General features: G+C 48.2%; 9 protein-coding genes across 10 annotated transcripts; 3 read left to right on the forward strand and 6 right to left on the reverse strand.

The window, feature by feature from the left end:
* Positions 1-116: 116 nt before the first annotated feature.
* On the forward strand, positions 117-3,807 carry FOXG_07788 (aspartyl-tRNA(Asn)/glutamyl-tRNA (Gln) amidotransferase subunit B). The gene has a single exon (XM_018386416.1). It carries the CDS (start codon positions 438-440, stop codon positions 2,289-2,291), a length of 1,854 nt encoding a protein of 617 aa, XP_018243585.1. The 5' UTR covers positions 117-437; the 3' UTR covers positions 2,292-3,807.
* Positions 3,808-3,840: 33 nt separating this feature from the next.
* On the reverse strand, positions 3,841-5,238 carry FOXG_07790 (uncharacterized protein). Its single transcript, XM_018386417.1, has one exon. It carries the CDS (start codon positions 5,053-5,055, stop codon positions 4,135-4,137), a length of 921 nt encoding a protein of 306 aa, XP_018243586.1. The 5' UTR covers positions 5,056-5,238; the 3' UTR covers positions 3,841-4,134.
* A 448-nt stretch (positions 5,239-5,686) lies between these two features.
* Positions 5,687-8,101, reverse strand: FOXG_19541 (uncharacterized protein). The gene is made up of 2 exons (XM_018399778.1): positions 7,788-8,101; positions 5,687-7,738 (listed from the first exon to the last, which is right to left on the reverse strand). The coding sequence occupies exon 2, from the start codon at positions 6,076-6,078 to the stop codon at positions 5,896-5,898; it is 183 nt and encodes a 60-aa protein (XP_018243587.1). The 5' UTR covers positions 6,079-7,738; positions 7,788-8,101; the 3' UTR covers positions 5,687-5,895.
* Positions 6,400-9,666, forward strand: FOXG_07791 (uncharacterized protein). Of its 2 annotated transcripts, XM_018386419.1 has the most exons (3): positions 6,400-7,333; positions 7,389-9,298; positions 9,363-9,650. In XM_018386419.1, the coding sequence occupies exons 1-2, from the start codon at positions 7,077-7,079 to the stop codon at positions 7,948-7,950; spliced, it is 819 nt and encodes a 272-aa protein (XP_018243589.1). In that variant the 5' UTR covers positions 6,400-7,076; the 3' UTR covers positions 7,951-9,298; positions 9,363-9,650. The 2 variants fall into 2 exon arrangements, with proteins under 2 accessions (XP_018243589.1, XP_018243588.1); XM_018386418.1 differs by having other exon boundaries at positions 7,389-9,666.
* On the reverse strand, positions 8,129-9,254 carry FOXG_07792 (uncharacterized protein). The gene is made up of 2 exons (XM_018386420.1): positions 8,650-9,254; positions 8,129-8,592 (listed from the first exon to the last, which is right to left on the reverse strand). Exons 1-2 carry the CDS (start codon positions 8,837-8,839, stop codon positions 8,402-8,404), a joined length of 381 nt encoding a protein of 126 aa, XP_018243590.1. The 5' UTR covers positions 8,840-9,254; the 3' UTR covers positions 8,129-8,401.
* FOXG_07793 (uncharacterized protein) lies at positions 9,654-12,017 on the reverse strand. The gene is made up of 4 exons (XM_018386421.1): positions 11,152-12,017; positions 10,182-11,099; positions 10,071-10,128; positions 9,654-10,015 (listed from the first exon to the last, which is right to left on the reverse strand). Exons 1-4 carry the CDS (start codon positions 11,839-11,841, stop codon positions 9,699-9,701), a joined length of 1,983 nt encoding a protein of 660 aa, XP_018243591.1. The 5' UTR covers positions 11,842-12,017; the 3' UTR covers positions 9,654-9,698.
* A 314-nt stretch (positions 12,018-12,331) lies between these two features.
* On the forward strand, positions 12,332-16,224 carry FOXG_07794 (methylglutaconyl-CoA hydratase). The gene is made up of 2 exons (XM_018386422.1): positions 12,332-12,968; positions 13,022-16,224. The coding sequence occupies exons 1-2, from the start codon at positions 12,457-12,459 to the stop codon at positions 13,596-13,598; spliced, it is 1,089 nt and encodes a 362-aa protein (XP_018243592.1). The 5' UTR covers positions 12,332-12,456; the 3' UTR covers positions 13,599-16,224.
* FOXG_19542 (uncharacterized protein) lies at positions 13,912-14,265 on the reverse strand (the record flags this gene model as incomplete). Its single annotated transcript, XM_018399779.1, has 1 exon — positions 13,912-14,265. The coding sequence occupies one exon, from the start codon at positions 14,263-14,265 to the stop codon at positions 13,912-13,914; it is 354 nt and encodes a 117-aa protein (XP_018243593.1).
* On the reverse strand, positions 14,473-18,468 carry FOXG_07795 (uncharacterized protein; the record flags this gene model as incomplete). Its single annotated transcript, XM_018386423.1, has 4 exons — positions 14,473-16,268; positions 16,328-16,715; positions 16,784-18,276; positions 18,333-18,468. The coding sequence occupies 4 exons, from the start codon at positions 18,466-18,468 to the stop codon at positions 14,473-14,475; spliced, it is 3,813 nt and encodes a 1,270-aa protein (XP_018243594.1).
* Positions 18,469-18,604: the final 136 nt, after the last annotated feature.

Here is an 18,604-nt window from a genome sequence, read left to right on the forward strand (position 1 = left end):
AAACTACAGACAGACACAGGCAATTGAGATCCTGGTCTTCTGGGCACGTGATTGGATCATTAATCTTTAGCCCGTGCTGTATGGATATTCGCTACGAGCCTTAGTAAGAGTTGATAGCTCCACCTGAGCTTTAAAAAGAACATCCAATGATTGCTTCAAGATCCCCCTCAAAAGACTAATTGAGTTGGGGTAACTATGATTTTGAGGCCGTTTTGATTGTATGCATATGATCAGCCTTATTTGAACTGCCAAGTCATAGTGCATTCCGCCGTAACCCTTCGTTACGTCCCTCCAACCAAAACACCACCACACCAAGCAAATTCGAAAGCCTGGGGTCTTGATTGATATCGCAGTATACCAGACCACACGAATTCGAGTGAGTGTGAAAAAGCCTGACCCTGCAGGTATATTGCCAGAACCTTGCACTTCTTATCACCATGTCACGAATATCAACATCTATCCTCAGCAGGTATCTGTTGAAAGGACAGATACCTCGTCAAGGATGTATCAGTGCGCGCCATGTATCCAGACACACATCACTGCCATCAGCGGCCATAACCATCGCCAATACGACAAGGCGGTTGCATGCTGCTCCTGAAGTTGTCACACCACCTCCCGACCAACCAGTGCCTTTACGGAAGCAGCTCAAGGACGAAGCCAAGAAGGCCAAGAAGCAAGGCAAAAAGAAGCCAAAGGGTGATTCTCAAACTGTCGATGGCTGGGAATTGACCGTTGGTATCGAGATTCACGCTCAATTGAACACCGCCCGCAAGTTATTCTCGCCAGCTGTTACGTCTTTCAACGATGAACCCAACAGCCATGTTGCGCTTTTCGATGTTGCCATGCCAGGAAGCCAGCCCTTGTTCCAGAAGGAAACTTTAATTCCCGCTTTGCGTGCAGCCTTGGCCTTGAACTGCGAAGTCCAAGAGGTCAGCCGATTTGACCGAAAACACTATTTCTGGTGGGATCAGCCCTCTGGATACCAAATCACTCAGTACTATGAACCCTTCGCCAAAAATGGGTATATCACTCTTCTGGCTCGAGATGGAATTTCTCCTCAAGATGGCGAAAGGGTGACGATCGGAATCAAGCAGGTTCAGCTCGAGCAGGATACCGCCAAGACGCTCGCTCAGGCTGGCAAGGTTCAATGGCTCGACTTCAACCGTGTGGGCGTTCCTCTTATTGAGATTATTACCGAGCCTGAACTTCATCATCCTCGCACTGCTGCTGTTCTTGTGCGCAAGATTCAGATGTTGTTGAATACCGTCGATGCCTGCGTCTCGGGTATGGAAACAGGAGGTCTGCGAGCTGATGTCAACGTTTCTGTTCGAAGAACCGATGGATCTAACCCATCTCTCGGCACAAGAACCGAGATCAAGAACCTGAGTACTATCAAAGCGGTTGAAGACGCAATCATTGCAGAACGTGACCGTCAAATTCGCGAGTTAGAAGCCGGACGCTCTATTCCCAGTGAAACTCGCGGTTGGTCTATTGGGTCTACTGAAACACGGCGACTACGTGGAAAAGAGGGCGAAGTTGACTATCGATATATGCCAGACCCTGATATCGCGCCTCTTGTCATTGGAAACGACCTGGTAGGCCACTTGCGTCAGTCACTGGCTGTCACTCCTGATTCGGAGCTGGACACTCTGATTGCCCGATTTGGCCTTACGGCCAAGGATGCGTTGTCTCTGATTAACCTGGAGAATGGTTCACGTGTTCAATACTACTATAAGGTCCTTCGCTCCATCCAGGACAAGCTTTCGGAAGATCTCAGTGAGGCCGAGATGCCCGAGTTCAAGAGCTATTCTGCTCTGGTGGGTAACTGGATCATCCACGAACTTGGCCGCCTGACTACCTACAAGGCTGGCCCACTTGCAGCCCGAGATCTGACGTTCACACCAGAAGGCGATTGCGAGCAAGTTCCTGACTCAGACCTGTCACAGCTTCTTTACCATCTGATACGCAAACAAATCACGGGCAAAGTTGCCAAGGAACTTCTCTTTGCCATCTATTTAAAGGAAATCGAAGGCGGAGTCACTCAAGCAATTGCAGAGAACGATTTGTGGTTCAAAGAGATTCCCGAAGAGGAATATGAGCAGTTGGCTGATGAGGCCATGGAAGGAGAGCACAAGATCTTACAGGAGTTCGCTAGCTCTGAGACATTTCCTCAGGGCAAGCTCATGTTCCTTGTGGGAAAGATGATGCGACTCGGGCCTACTGAGCGCATCGTTCCTGCAAATGCTGAACGTGTCATGAGGGCAAAGGTTGAGGGTCTTCGAAACCCGTGATTCACCCAAAGCCAGAGGAAATGTAACAATGATTAATAACACAATTCTTCTCCCGTCACCTGAAGTGTTCACCTAAGAACTTCGTGCCACCGCATTGTTGATTGACGATGGCTTTTAGCCCACGACTAAAGATAGTTTACCAGTCCAACAATGAGGCTTTGGCCGGGCATCACTGGTGTCACCAGTGGTTCTCTTGCGCGCTGAAGCACAAGGTAGCAAACACGGATCAGTCGATACAAGGCATGGCACAGTACCTAGAATAAATCTCTCTTTCTCTTCTTCTAACGTATTCTCAAAATCAAGTTTGGTTATGACAAACTCTGGTGCATCTACGACAAGCTTGTTCCTCAAAACTAACAAACTCATGGCTACTATGATTCCAGCAGACGTTACAGTTCCTGCTCATGAGGACAGAGATGTCCCACGAACTTGGCAATCCAGCCATGGTTCGACATTTAAAACAGTTGTCCACGGCGACCGAGACAGCGAGAGCGGTGTCATGACAGAGACAGTGTGGGAGACGATGAATCCATATTCGAGTGATCCAGATGGTATATCTAATACTATACCAACAGCTTCTTTAACAATTATTACAGCGACACCTGTCGCTACTACAAACAACTATACTACATATTCTACTGCGACTCCTACCAGCAGCCAGAGCTCTGGTTCTCTGGCTTCAACATTACACCACTCTGGTGGTCTATCAGATGGAGCTATAGCTGCTATAGTAATCGGTGTTCTCTTTGGCTTGGCCATTGCAGCCCTGGCAACATGGCTCTTGGTTCGAAAGTCACGAAGTCGCTCAAGAGTGACCCAAGTTACTCCTCTGCAGACCCCGATCTACAGTCCTTCACCACCTAGTTCCCCATTACCAACGCCTCCCCCTCTAACAGAATCGGGTAACGACCGGATTTCGAGTTTAGAGGATTCCTGGGTCAGTTATGGCGACCGTGTCCGATCACCTACGCCTCAGCCCGCAGTGGCGGAGGTAAGAAGCTTTACTCGAGCGTGGCAGAAGCCACGGGCATATACCGTCAGCAGAGGCCGTATGACTGAGGTGCATGGCTCAGAAGGCTCAGAGTCTCCGCCAAGTCCCGACGATGATATGTCACCTATCTCACCTCTGACTCAAGCTGGTTCTTCCCAGGCTGATCGACGTGTTGTAAGCCCTGTGTCTTTGGTTTCGAGATTCAGCACAATGTCAAACAGGACTGATCAGAATCGGGAGCGGGGAGAAAGTCAGAGGAGAGCGTTCTAATAAGGACTTTGTGCCTTGGCTCTTGGAGAGACCTTCTGCTTAATAGGGACTGGCTTAATTTCGGTGTTCCTGAATGAGAGTGAGACGACGAGATTTTGTGCTACGGCTTTGTCGCTGACGGATAGGAGATGGGTCCGAAAGGGACCATTTTGAAGTTGTTTAGCTATTTAGTTGCGCTATAGATAGGACAGGGGAAGGCCAACGCAATTTAATTTATGCTTGAGATTAATCAAAGATGTCTCAACTTTGAATCATGTTTCAATATTCCACATTTGGTATACCCAAGGCGAAGGGGACGGTATAAGGTAGTCGGTATTATGTGGTAATCAAGAGTAGCAAGATAGATGTTAATTTTGAATCATCAGCGTTATTTATTTGGCAAGGCCTCATTCACACTGCAAAGATTTCTGCAAAAGTCAATCATTTGTAAGCTAGTGACCAATATCGAAAGACTCCAGACTCCCTGCGTGCTGACACACGACAATGCTCCAAAACAGAACGAAAGAAAAGGACCGCAGCAAAGCAAGGTATGTTCTCACCAACCCCATGTTGCCTCATCCTCTAGGCCCACTCCTGCTCCTTTCATACTTTTCCATTATGTTCATGACTAGGACCATGGCCATGAGCTGCCTGCAGCACTTCGTTATCATACTTTCCAGGCTGGAAAGCATAATTCAAGTTCTCTCTGTCCTTCAAAAACATATCAACTCTTTCATCCTTGGACCTACCCGCCGCAATTGTATTACGACGGGCAACCTGCTGCCCAATGGCGAGGTTGGACTGGTTCTTCATTTCCACGAGATCGGCGCCATATTGATCTGCTCTACTCATCTGAGCAAAAGCGCCTATCATGCACATAATAACGACGAGAGTGGCAAAAAGGCCATTGGACATGTATAAAGGATCCTTGACTCTGCCATCACGGGCATCGTACCATCGTTCCCAGTCTTCCCATGTAGCATTATGTGCGGCAGATCCGGCTCTGTGGCGCCAGGCACGGTCGGCGCTGCGGACAGTTTCGTTGAGTGTCTGAGGCCGACCACCAGTCCATCCTACACCATGGACATCGTATAGTTGACGTTTAGAGGGATCGCTAAGGAGGTCGTTGGCAGCAACAATAAGGCGATACCGTTCTAAGCGGACCTTGTGTGGTATGTTATCGATATCGGGAGCATGGCTGTGTCGGTCGGGGTGGTAGACTTTGACAAGCTGATAGAATCGATGCTTGGTATACGAGGCGTCACTCTTCATAGCGAAGATCTCGTAGGGAGAAGGATAAGAAGTTTTGGGCCATTCAGGTACTTCATTATGGCTGAAGCTACCTCTTTGGTCGCTATTCACTGTAGCATATCGCCTATATCCGTCTATTGAGAAAGTCGTTGCTGGTGCGTAGCTAAATCGTACCCCTCTAGATGACGTTATAGACCGGATAGGCGTTATACTCGACACAGTGGGAAAGGCATTGCAGGAACCGAGAAAAACAGCAGACTTGTTCAGCGGCATGACGAGTTTGTTGAGTGGCGTAAGCCCAGAGACATTGAAATCATGTTCAGCACCACGAGCTGTGAGGTTTTGGATATCGCGGATTGAGCATGTTAGAGCAGGAAACGATAGCTACAAAGATGGAGGTTTAAGTGGCGTATCACGAGTAGCGAATGAGCATGCGCATCATCCAAACCCGCAGATTCCGTTCCCCACAATCGCCGACTGAGGTGGCAGGGATTATCTAATGCCCGGGCCACCCGACAACGGCGATTGAAGCCACAGCCGGCATGGTCACGAGACCAGATGTTTGTTCACCGAGATGTTCACCACGGTGAAGGCTGTCTCCAAAGCATCCCTGCTTCGATCTGCCGACGTCCCGAGATACCCTTGCATTCGACGACAGATTCGTTCACATTATCCGTTCGGGTTACCACTGTATTTCCTTCCAATCGCTCCCGGGTAAAATCAGTCAAAAGCAACTCCAACCGACGATCAATTCGAAGTAAAGCAATTCATCCAGCAACCAACACTGCCGACGTATCCGGCTCTTGAAGTATTGAAATACTATCTCTCATCGAGATGAAAGACTGATTACCCTGAATCATTCGGCAATTATTTGAATGTAACCGAGCTTCCATTTGAGCGCTACCGAGGATATTATCAACTTTTAAAGGATATAAGCGCGGGAATAATAAGTCATCATACACACCATGTCATCAGAGGCGCTACGCTAAGTCGGGAGCCTCGATCTGGACAAGATTCACGTATCTCTCGTGTTAGCTAATTCCGTTTATGCTTCTCCTCATTTGAGTCAAAGCCCGACTCCGCGATTTGGGGTAAATGGCAAGATAATGTTCGTCACATATGGGGAAGACCCGTCAAGAGGTCAACCAGACATACGGTACCTTGGGACGGCAGTTCCTGTGTCCGTGAGCCAATGAAACCACCAGCAGTATGAGCATGACTCTTGATAGCATCGTTTTTACCACGTTGTGAGCTGAAGTTGGTGGAGCTCATCAGCGGAATTCTTCCGGCAACCATGGCAATCACTCCACTTATCAACGACACAATTCAGTCGTCATCTCCACCGCAGGCTTTTCTCTGCTTTACTAATGCCTCTAGGGTGTTTTCTCGTGGGAATAACTCCGACGTGCAGCTCCCCTGCTGGTTTGTGTTGAGGCTCGGTACTAGCTGAGCCAGGATTGATCCTCCCGGCTTGGCTTGAGCCTCAACGTTGGTCTTAAACACTTTCCAGCTTCGCAGACGAGGGTTCTTGAAGTATCGATTTTTCACTCCAGATGAAAGACCCTAGCCAAAATAAACGGCCCAATGCTCAGTGATTTACATGATATGATTTGAAATCTCCGCGGGTACGGATACTTGACTCGAACCTAGCCAACCATTGCCACACAATTCTCATCACCAACCTTATGACGACTGGATTATACCCTGGACACTGGCTCCGCTTCGTCTAAACCACCCCCAAGCACAGTCTCCAGCATGGTATATCCGCGTGCCGACATATCCAGCGTTTCCCGGGTTAATAGGCCCTGCAAAGGTTCCGTCACACCATGTTGGGGACCTCCACATTGGTAACTGGACCTATTCTCCACGCCCATCCTTGATCCTCGGCCCTTTGATGATGTTCTTGCTCAAGGACTGTTAGTGTCGTGGGTCGTTGAGCTCGGAAGATGGGATACGTTCCAATGAGCTTGACTATCACATTGGACTATCAGTTCTCGGCCTGTTGCTGATCCTACCAATGTGACCTTTTGGAACTTGCCGTTCCCACACTCCAAGAGACCGATGGAGTCGAATGTCCGTTCGTTCGTCATCCCAAAGTTGAGTTTGGGGTAGATCTCGTACCCAAGCACGAACGATGGGGATATAAAGTTATGTCCGGGACCCTATGTGCGTTGGCCAGATCTTTCTCCAGAACTCCACCCCGAATCTCTCTATATAAGTTTGTTTCTCTCGTGTTAAGTGACCAGCTTGTCACTACTTATTTCTCATAAATCTTAGTGCAATACTCAGACGAGATGTCTTCGGGCACTCCTCCCTCCCATGGGGCAACTACCCCTACGCAGTACACCGATAAGGAGGAAGGCCACTATCATTGCAATCATCCCAATCATTACTATGAAGAACGAAATAGGAACGTTCAGAAGCCCCACCAGTCCATGGTGTCGCAGGTGTACAACCCTTCGTTCTTCAAGGTTGCCAATCCTGGTCCTTTGGGTTTGATCAGTTTCGCTTTGACTACCTTTGTCCTCGGCCTCTACCAGTGCGGTGCTGGGTAAATCATCCCCCTATACCTGGTCATAGTTTTACATGCTAATCCTGTGTTACAGTCTCCCTGGATCAAACCCCTTCGGCGGCGTCGGTCCTGACCAAGCCATCTTTGGTCTGGCTGTCTTCTTCGGTGGCATTGCTCAACTTTTTGCCGGCCTTATGGAGTTCCGCGTCGGTAATACCTTTGGTACTACCGTCCATTGTTCCTACGGTGCCTTCTGGCTTGCTTTTGCCATGTTCTTCGTTCCTGATCTGGGTATCAAGGACGCATACAAGGGCGATGACCGCGCTTACAGCTTTGCATTGGGCATCTTCCTGATTCTGTGGTGCTTCCTCACTCTTATATTCTTTGTGGCCGCTCTCAAGACGAACATTGCCATTCTCATTGTTCTCGGTTTCTTGTTCCTCGCTTTCCTCTTCCTCAGCTTGGCTCAGTTTCTGCAGACCACTCACCCTACTGCTGCTATTCGAATCAACAAGACTGGAGGCGCATTCTCATGCATCTGTGCCTTCGCAGCTTTCTATGCAGGTGCGGCTGGTATTATGACTGAGGATACGACATGGGTTCGCTTCCCTCTTGGCGAAATCGATGTCCAGCCCAAGAAGACAAACATTGCTTAAGCACATGTGCTTCTAATGTTAGGGTGGAAAGCAAATGGCGGTAGGCTGCAACGTTGTTTCATAATGCATCGTGGAATAAGAATGAATAAGTATGTTTAATACCCGAACAATATGAGGATAATATGGAGACGAATAAGACATGATATCAGAAAAGACAACATTCTAAAATTGATGACGTCAGGTTTCACTTGCCTGAGACAAGCGTCACATACAGACTACAGGTCTTTGTGTCTTTGTTTTCAGTTGTGGTATGATCACATAGTAAAAAGCCAACCTGACTTGGTCATAGTTGTGATGAGTTTAGCAGAAGATGAATGTGTTAATTGATTTCTTAATGCATGAAATTGGCTCCCCCAGTCGTATGATGCATGCCTTATAATCGTACAACAGACCATCGTGGGGTCTGAACTTCATTATATCCCATTTCAATCATGACAAGTTTAAGCTTTTCTTACAGCTTGCCCTTGACCTCTTCGGCCGCACCCTTCACCTTGCCCTTGGCCTGCTCAGCAGCGCCCTTGGCTTCACCCTTGAGCTCCTGAGCCTTGCCAGCAGCTTCTCCTCGGAGCTCTTGGGCCTTTCCGGTGGCGCTGCCACCAGTCACATCCTGGGCAACATCCTTGGCCTTCGCGGCAACGTTTTCTGAACATCCTTGTTAGCAATTGAACATCTTGAGCCAGTTGATAATTGAAAACTAACCGCCAGCCTCAATGCCGTCGACAATCTTGTCGCTCACAACACGATCAACCTTCTTGGCAGTGTCCTTGACAGCATCTGTGGCAGTTCGCTGCAAAGCAAAGCTCGTGGTGAATGTTCGAGGAGCCTGGAAGGCGATGACGCGAGGTGCGAGGGCTACACGGCGGATGACGTTCTCTGTGAGGAAAGACATGATGGTGGTTGCTGGTGTTTTGTTGTGGTAGAGTTTGGTTAGGATCTTTTATGTTGCGAGGTAAAGAAAAAGTCAATTGATGAAATTGAAAAGAATAGAGAGAGCTTTTCAAAAGGAGAAAGAGAGGCAAGGGAAGCTCTTGTAACTTATGTTATGACGACGGGAGCTTGTCATAGCTGTATGATGTCACTCGCGGGGAAAGAACTCCCTGTTGCGGCGCGACCAAACAAGCACGTGAGAAAAGGAGAGGTAATGATGACGCAGTGAGGCTTGAAATAAACGGGGAGAAAGCGCTGAGCTCAGAACGAGCTTGTCCTCTTTTTACGTTTTGTGTTCAATCTCATCATCGAAAGATCCCGCGGCCGATCGCTGAAGAAGGTTTGGGAGCTCTTGAGGGGAACGTGCGTTTATATAAAAAAGGCTGATGCTAGTGCAGTGGAAGGTACCATTAGATCTACGGCAAGTTTGTTAATAAGATCAATGTAACAACTTTTAAACTCAGCTAATATAACTCACCTCGAAGTGTCAAAACACTCGTGACCTTGAAGCAGCAAGCGAAAACACCCATTCAAAGAGCTACAAAACACATCATAAATTATCCTAAGCTTGTCTGAGTACTTTATCGCTTTTAGAACCGAAGGCTCAAGTTTCTGTCATCTTTCCAGGCCTCACAGTTGTCCCTGACCGTATTCATTGGTTAATAGATTTGGCTTCATATCGCTTGAAGCTTATTTGCTTTCATATCTAAATCGGATTCAAATCTAGTACATTAACTCATAACAGATTTTTCAAATATCATCAGCCGTCGTTATCATGAAAAAAAAAAAAAAAAAAAAAAAGAACAAAACTTCATAAATCATCATTTCGTTGTGCCTTTTACATCTCTCTCGGCACTGATACCTTCTGGCGATGCCGCTTTAGGCCCTGTCTCTATTGCTTCGCCCTCAATATCCCGACCATCGTGATTCGAATCTCCCAACTGCATAGTAGCAGCTTGCCGAATCATAAAACCCTCATCTCTGGCTCTTGGCGCCGGCTCGTCGCATTTCTCGTCGGTTTCATTATCATCCTCAATGACTTCAACTGCAGATGTCCCCACTCGACCGTTTATAACGTTGTCGATACGTAGCCTAGGCGGACCCGAGTTGAGCCTCATACCGTTCTTAGGAGGTCCAGCTGCATATGGAGTCAGCAAAATAGCAACTCGAACACATTTCTTGCGTATACTTACAAAGCAGGAGATCGAACAGCTTGACAATAACAGGTCCCCAGACGGTAACGGCGATGATCTATCGAGTACCATGAGATAAATGAACTGATCAGGGGAGCGATGGAAACTTACCTGGCCGTACGACCACCTGTTGGCAGCAAAACTCTCGGCATTGATGACTTTCGTTAGAGAAATCATGTACAAGATGTTGATGACGAGATATGCGACTTCGAGGATGCGCCAGAACCATATCTTGATAAAAAGACCTCTTTTCTGCTTCCCCCAGCGCGGCCATCGACCAAGACGGTAAGATCCAATCTGAACATGTTTGGTGAGATGATGCTTGCGAAGTGTCCACGCCAGCTGATCAGCTACCAAGGCAATGATGGCAATGGTGTCGAGAATAAGAAACGTCATTTTGTACAACAAGGGATGCGGAAAGAAGCTGAAGGACTGTCCATCGATACCTTGAGTTGCGGCGCAATATGTTCGCGGACTTGGGTTGAAGCCGCACGCTTCTATCTGATTCTGGCTCTTGAACAAAGCAAACGCGTCTTTAAAATAGATCTTTTGCGAGGTTGCGACAATGGCGAGAAGATACTCCATGAAGAAGCCCAAGAATGTGTGCCAGTTACGAATGCCCTCATGATGCAGACACACTTGGACGAGAAACATTGGTAAAATGCCATTCTGGCTTACATGAAATGCAATGGCAGCGTTGACAACGATCTCACCCCAAAATGTACCCTCTTGAGAGTTGACAACAATGGCAAGAATCGATGCAATTTGAACAGCAAAGACAAACCAGCACTGAGCCTCTTGAAATTCGACTAAGGTGGTTGCAATCGCAATGCTCGTGCGCGACAGGCCACCAGAGTCACGCCAGATCATACTCTCAATTCGAGTCAGACTGCGCTTCAGGCGGTAGGGCTTAGGTTCTGATTTGCGACGACTGGTATCTTGTGTAATAGTGACCCAGAGAGTGAAGCCTTTGAGTAGCAGATACAGGGATGCAGCGAAGCATACTTGAAGAACATACGAGATGAGAACCTGAAGCCCATGTCAGTGTCTAGAGGACTCAACAAATGCCAATCGGACCTACTCCTGGTCCAAAGATATCTGGGTTGACCTCGGCCGGTAACTCTGGACAAAACTCGTCCAGGGCCTCGAATATCTCCTCAGGGGTGGAGGTATCATAGGAGAGGCGGTCAATTGTCCGGTTGCAAGGTTTGCTCAGACCATCGTTATCACAAGAATCTTGAGCGCAAGCGATGAGAGATCTGAGAACAGGTCGACCGTCAAACTCGGACAAAGTTCCAGATCCCATGATTGCGCTAGCATTGCGCTCAGTCTCTTGGCTGACATAGTAAGATTTCGCATCCTGAGTCCAATGCGCCGCCGCAGCCAAGGCAGCGCAATTGTAGAACGTCTCCAACGAGCTGAAGAAGAGACTGGAATTGTTGCAGGCGCGTGTGCAGTCAGTTCTACCATTGAACTGGCACCCAGAACTGAACAGAGTTATTTCCTGGTTCCCATCGAGACTCGTGGCGAAAAGCTCTTTGAAAGTGAGTCCTGAGTCAACATCATCAGAGCCAGAGCCGAGACCGGCGATGTCAAGAAACGGGAAGAAATCCGATGTTCCTTCGATGGAATCGCGAATGAGAATAGTGAGAGGTGTACTCGAGGCTGTAGATGATGGCACAGACGAGGCGAGAGCTGTGGAAGTCAATAACGATTGCAGAACGGATGCTGATGCCATCGCGGAGATGTCTCTTGGTGAGACGTAGTGCATCCTCCACGGACTCAATTAACAACGTCTATCCATCGTCTTTGTCTAGTCTTGTGGCTATATCACTCGATGTGCCAAAGAATCAGAAAGGAAGAGAAGATCAACAGAAGTTGGAGGAGACTGAAGATCCCATCCAATGGGTCCAGTTCGTCGCGGACTGGGATCTGGGCTCGCTACTGTAATTAGTCTATGCCGTTGTCTTGGCACGTTTCCCCAGAATGGAAGTTTAGAGAAGTTTGTTTGGTGGCTGAGATGGGCTTTGTTTTCTTGGCTCTCAAGATTAGTTAGAACAGAGATGATATTGAGCAATTCCCATCAAAATATTGAAAAGAAGTCTAGTAATTACAAGCTGACTAGACATAACAGCTTCTTTGGATCGTCTTATTGTTGATCGTGATCATATCAATTGTATGTGGAACTTGGACCAACTCATCATCTCCACCAAACATGCTTCGTCGATAGTAACAACCCTATATCCTACTCATGGGGGTTACCAGAATATTAAACAGAATTCAACAGGTAAGGATATATATAACCGTCTGAAGTTAATTAACCATAAATCTACGGATGCTTCTCTTATAATCCCGTCCTTGTCTTATCGGTTATCGGCTTAACATTATGAACCGACACCAACCGATGCACGTCATTCCTCGGCTTGCAATGCCGCCGTGTCTAAGATACCTTAATATACAAAGCTTCAACTTCCCACCACCAATATCGACTCAACGATCACCAATTGATCTGCTCAAAATGGCCCCTCGTCTCTCTCAACCCGTAGTGACCCTTCGTCTTCTCAGACGTTACTACTCCTCTGCCACCGAACCTCTCATCCGCGTAACGAACCTCCCCGCGCCAAACACCGGCCATATTCGTATTCTTGAGCTTAACCGCCCGTCTGCGCGAAATGCCATTTCGAAGGCTCTTCTAGCGAACCTTCGCGCCGAGATCGATGCTGTGCATATTCAATATGGGCCCAATGGCGAAGAACTGCCACTGCAGAAGCGTTTCGGTGGTGCAGCTGGTGTAGATGAGAAGGGTCCTACGAGAGCTGTTGTGCTGGCTAGTGCTGTTGATACATCGTTTTGCGCTGGCGCGGACCTCAAGGAGCGTAAGGGGATGAGTCAGGGAGAGTCGGTATTCCCTATATCAAATAGTAATGTGCTGTACTAACCATCGGGCACAGAACTGCTGAATTTCTTACAAATCTCCGCAACACCCTCACATCTCTATCCAACCTCCCCATTCCTACCATCTCGGCCATCTCCTCAGTCGCACTAGGCGGCGGTCTTGAGCTCGCTCTCTCCACACACTTTCGCGTTCTCAGTTCCAATGCAACAGTCGGTCTTCCTGAAACCCGTCTAGGCATCATCCCCGGCGCCGGCGGCACCCACCGTCTTCCCGCTCTTATCGGCCTCTCCCGCGCCCGCGATCTGATCCTGACCGGCCGTCGTGTTGGAGCTCCTGAGGCATACTTTCTAGGTATTGCTGATCGCCTTGTTGAGATTGTGCCTGAGGATGAGCGTGATGGCTCAGATGTTCTTGGCGAGGCCAGAAAAGCAGCGTTGAGTGAAGCTGTGAGACTTGCGCAGGAGATTTGCGAAGGAGGACCGATCGGTGTAAGGGCTGCGCTTCAGGCTGTTGCCTGGGCAAGGGAAGAAGTTGAGAACAAGATGTATGAGCGAGTCGTCAATACCGAGGATAGAAACGAAGCTCTCAAGGCTTTCCAGGAGAAGAGGAAGCCTATTTTCACTGGCCGATAAGGCATATTGAAGAGCTTGAGAGTCAATATCAAAACACGAGCAATGTGGGCAGTATGAGTTCGTATGAACAGTTGACAAATCGGCCATTAGAAACAGATGGAGCCAACTCCAAGTTTTCTTTTTGCAACTCATGGAACAGTATACAACGCCGTGTCTGCTATTCTTTCTGTATCTATCTGATCCTCTGGGTATGCCATCACCAAAGAAATCCCACCCCAAAAACCTGTTAGTTGCATGAACTCCGTTGAATGGTTCTTTGGCTCAATCGCGGGTTTATCCCTTTCTACTACCTCTATCCTTCTCACACCATGAATTACAATTTCTTTGTCTCTTCGTCCTCGGTAGCCTTCTTAAGCTTTTCCCTGAGCTTTGCTGCTTCGATAATGTGATGTTCTATGCTGCGGGGCCCACGGTGCCGCCTGGCGTCAGCCAGAGGATTTGTCCGAGGTTTCACCTTCAACTTAATCCGTTTCTTAACCGCTCTGATAGCGCGATCGGGGTTTTCAAGCTCAGATCTTTTGCACTTTTGAGCTATTGTGTCACAGTCCTCAGGGGTGAATTTTACATGTATCACAGGTTCTGTTTCGGGGTCATCCAGAGATTGCTTCTCAGAGACATGGGGCAATTTTGGGGGCTCTGATGTCCGATCATCATTCTTGACAAGCATCGGTCGTTTTGTGGGTGATGTCGGAGCCTCATACACATCCGCTTCTGTTGAAGCACTAGCATCATCTTCGTCTGACAAAGAAGATCGTTTAGCTGGGTTTTGAGCGCTTTGGATTCCAGAGGCCACCGCCGCGTTCGTTTTAGCTGGGGATGGCTGTTTGGACTGAACAGACGCTTGACCTTTTCTAGCCGACAATCGAGGAGGTTCCTAGTCACTGTTTTGCTCCGAGTATGCGGGCGGAAGCTCCTGAGGAGACTCTGAGGTCTTTAGCGGTTCGCTGTTGGTGACCGTGATATCTCCATCGGCGTCAAGATTTTCGAACGAGGTATCTGATGGTGGTGCTGGTCTTCGACGCCGAGGTACGTCGACGTAAGTCTCTTTGTCTTCATCGCGGACGTAGCAAAGAAAGTATGGCTCTCCACTGGTGCTCAATGTGTTCAAAACTTCATCCGTGCTGCGTTTGACCTCGACGTTGGAATCATTGTATTTGCGCCAAACATCCTGTTCAAAATCGTAAATCCATACCCAATAGTGACCAGACATCAGCTGGCCACGATGGCATATGACTGCATGGAGCCGATATGGATTGCTCTTCAACTTGGAGTAGTAGTTTTCCAGGGCTTCCTCCTTGTCTCTGAGCTCGGAATCCATCTTCTCCCGAATGGCGGTCTCGGTGTCTTTGATGTCTTTTGGTCTGGAAGGTAGACCAGCCGAGGTCACTGAGTTCACGCTAGGTCGGCCAACAAGAAGATAATCGTCATCGACCGTACCATCGAAACTCCAGTCCTCTTCTACGATCTTCACACCATCTGTCATTTCACTGTCTTCTGTAACAGCTGCAATACTGCCTTTGGCGTCCTCTTCTTGTCCAATGCTCTCGAGGATGGGTCCAGTTGGAATCGTGCTCCCAACTGCAGCCTTGGAGGCTTTGATGTCAGATATGCGGCTGGCGGTGGCCCAACTCTCGACTCTTTTTCTGAAGGTCAACGACTCGTGAGGGGCATCCATGTATCGGTCGAGGTATAAGATTTCAGGAATTAGTACCGGGTTGCCATTCTTGCTACCCATAGACTGCGACCGTTGGATGAGTACGTGCAGAACAGGGGGTAGAGTCTTGATGGCTGTATATCGTGAAAGCTTGTCTTCTTCGATGATTTCCTGGTCGAAATTTCGGCCTAGAGCTTCGTATAGTGAGCATGAACCTTTGGGAGCGGGAAATGCTGTAATAGACCGATCAAAGCTAACTTCCTTTTGATAAGTCTTGTCATCAAACTTCTTGGTGTAATTGATGGTGGTAACGAAGAAAGTTTTCATGATCTCTTCAAATTGAATACCGGTTGACTCGTCAACGGATGATGGGCGTATAGCGGCTTGAAGACGATTGATGATGCTGCCCATTACCTCTTCTACATCCTGCTGGTCGGTGCCAGAAGACCTCTTTTGGTGTTCCAGGGCAGTCAGCACCTTCTGGTCGACCGTTTCTGGCTCCTCAACATCCCGCATGTTGACATCAGTAGACTCAATATCCTGGGAAGTGCCGTTCTTCGGTTTTTCGACAGCCTCGGAAATCTCCATAGGCCTATCACTCGTTCGGCTGATTTTAACGACATCCTCATCTTGTCCAACCTCCATCACTGTATCAATTACCTGATCTTCAGTGGTAGTTGGAGAGGTCTCCAATTTGTCATAAGAGCGGTCAGAATCCTCTTCGACAAGTGTCTGCGAGCTGACGGTGCTAGCTGTATCAACTGGGTCGCGGCTGTCATTGGCGGTTACAGTAATCATCTCCACATCGTTGTTCTCCTTTGCTGGGGGTCCAGGGGGCGGTCGAGTAGGAAGCGGTGGCGGCTGAGACTCAGTTGTTGCTTCAGCAGGGCTCTTCGTCTCTTTGAGGAGTGTGCCGGTGGACAAAAGGACAGCATTAGCTAGCCTCTGAGACGGACGCGTTGCTACCTTATCGGATTGTTCAAGGTTGTTGAATAGATCCGAAAGCTCCTGTACAACTGAGTTTGGTCAGTTAAGCTATGCGCCAACTAGAGGGTTTACCTAGACAAGAACTTACAAGCCTGAGCAACGACAGCCTCGCCACGATCCAGCTGCATTTTGTTACCACCAAGCAATCGCTCCTTGATTTTTTCGTCCGTCAACTCGAGCTTGAACTTGTCATAGTTGATAACGACGTCTCGAACTGGTTTAACAGTAAAAAGATATTGTAAAAGGCTGTTGAGGTAGCACGTATTTCCAATATTCTCCAGTCCAACCGGAAGATCAAAGTTCGCAGCTTGTGCTGAGGCGCCCGTGGCGCTGCTTCCATCGGGAACTGCAATACCATGCATTTCTCTTAATTCGCTAACTGTGCTTTTGAGACCTGTTGAATTCGTGTGCTCGGCGATCTTCTCCATGGCCTCCAAGTAAGTTGTCTTGGCGTCTTTGTCTTTGGCGTTTCGAATCTGTACGCTTGATTAGACTCATGCTCTAGGCTCAACAACAACAACAACAACAGGTGCATATTTCTGACCTTTTCTTTCACGTCGTCCAGTGTATCGGGCCCAAAACCACTAGCATCACTTAAGCCAAGGATCTCTTTGGCCGTGGGTAAAGAAAATCCTTCCCCATACTCCATCACCAACTCTGCTGTGTAGTTGTCATCGGTAGATGCTTGAGAGATCAGCATCAACATATTTCGCGCGGTGTTAGCACAGCTGGGATCTTGTGCCACCTTTCGTCGAAATGCCTGAACTATGGATTGTGCCTTGTAGTCGTTCAGAGGCTGTAGCTCGAAGAATAGCAAAGCCTGATTTGTCAACCCGCCATCGTCACCGTTTGTTTGACTTTGTACTTGGCTCTCGAAGATTGATGATTGCGTAACAGCGTATTCATTGAGCTGTTCGTCGTTAAGGTCATTCCCAATACTCATAAGAGCATCAATGAGTGCTTTTCGCTTATCAGGAATCATTTCCCACTGTCTCTTGTAAGCATTGACAACAACCTCCTTCGGCTGATTCGGCAAAACGCCCATGATCTCATAACGCGTGATATTCACTAAGACAGAATCCACGTTCGGTACCTCTGCGCATCCCAAATCGGCATGTAGACCAGGGGTGCAAAGCTCAGCAGGCTGGCCGCCTCTGTGTATAATGCACTGAACTTCAGATCTCACATCTTCGATGTATGCTCGATATGTCCCTAAATCGGTAGCCCCAGAGGGGTTATCTGACCGAGGAGGGATCGGTGGTGTGAAAGTCCCTCCATCGACTCCATCTTCCGCTACATCAACTGTTTCCTCGAATTCGAGTTGTCTGAACATTTCAAAACATCGAGTCCCGAAGAGTACAAAAAATCGCTTATTCCTTTTAGAAATACTCCTGGCGTTCTCCTGTGAAGTGGCCTCAAGTAAGTTCTTAAGATATGTGTTCAGGTTCAGAGGAGCTTGCAGTGCCCAGTCATCAGTTGCCGCGGCGTACCGGTCCGGATCCTGTTCCTTAGCACGGCGCACATTCTTACGAATGGTATCGTGGTCAAGTAATAGGTCGATCCACTCGCGAGTCATGCGAGGTTCCGAGATTTCCAGTGTGACTGAGAACGTGCATGGGCCGGCTGAGCATGCAAAAGGCTCGCGAGCAACTAGTGGGTAATACTTATTTCGTTGTCTGTCGTCAATCTTAACGAGTGGCGAAGATTGCGACTCTTGCCCAACCCAAACAAGATGATGCCAGGGGAATCTCGCATCACTCGGAGGCCACTGTTCCTGTTGAGGGTTGCATGACTCTTGAGAATGTCGCTCGTCCCATGACATCTTAAACACAAAATGAAAGTGGCAGTCAACGCACACCGAGGACAATACCCGCGTTGAGTTGGTTGAGTAACTCTGGTTACCATTTATCATCAATCGATGGGGATGCTCCCATGGATATGGTGTGTTGAGTTCTGTTTTGCGCAACCGTCCGAAGACATCACATACAGTGAAGTTATTGTGCAAGAGTTCATATATCCATCTCGAAGGGTGACATCCTGGAAGCAGTACAGTTGGCTACCGAGCTTGATTCTTAGGGTAATTGTAAACATACCTCCCAAATTTTGATTTATTATCCTGGCTTTAAGAGGCGTCGAGTTTTCAATGACAGAAGTTCCACTTGTCCCAGGCAAAGAAGCGTAGCTCGTATCTAGATCCTGTGCGGACCTCAGGTCGTATCGGCTCGCCATGAGGAGCTACTTGGATGCTTGATCGATGTGTAATTGACAGTACTGCTTGATAAATCCGCTTGTATACTTTATCAAGATGTGAGGTCGGAGGTAATATAGTGCGTTGGAGAGGGACGGATTCCAGTTTGTGGATTGC

The sequence above is a fragment of the Fusarium oxysporum genome, chromosome 4 (assembly GCF_000149955.1).
Source record: "Fusarium oxysporum f. sp. lycopersici 4287 chromosome 4, whole genome shotgun sequence".
NCBI lineage: Eukaryota > Fungi > Ascomycota > Sordariomycetes > Hypocreales > Nectriaceae > Fusarium > Fusarium oxysporum.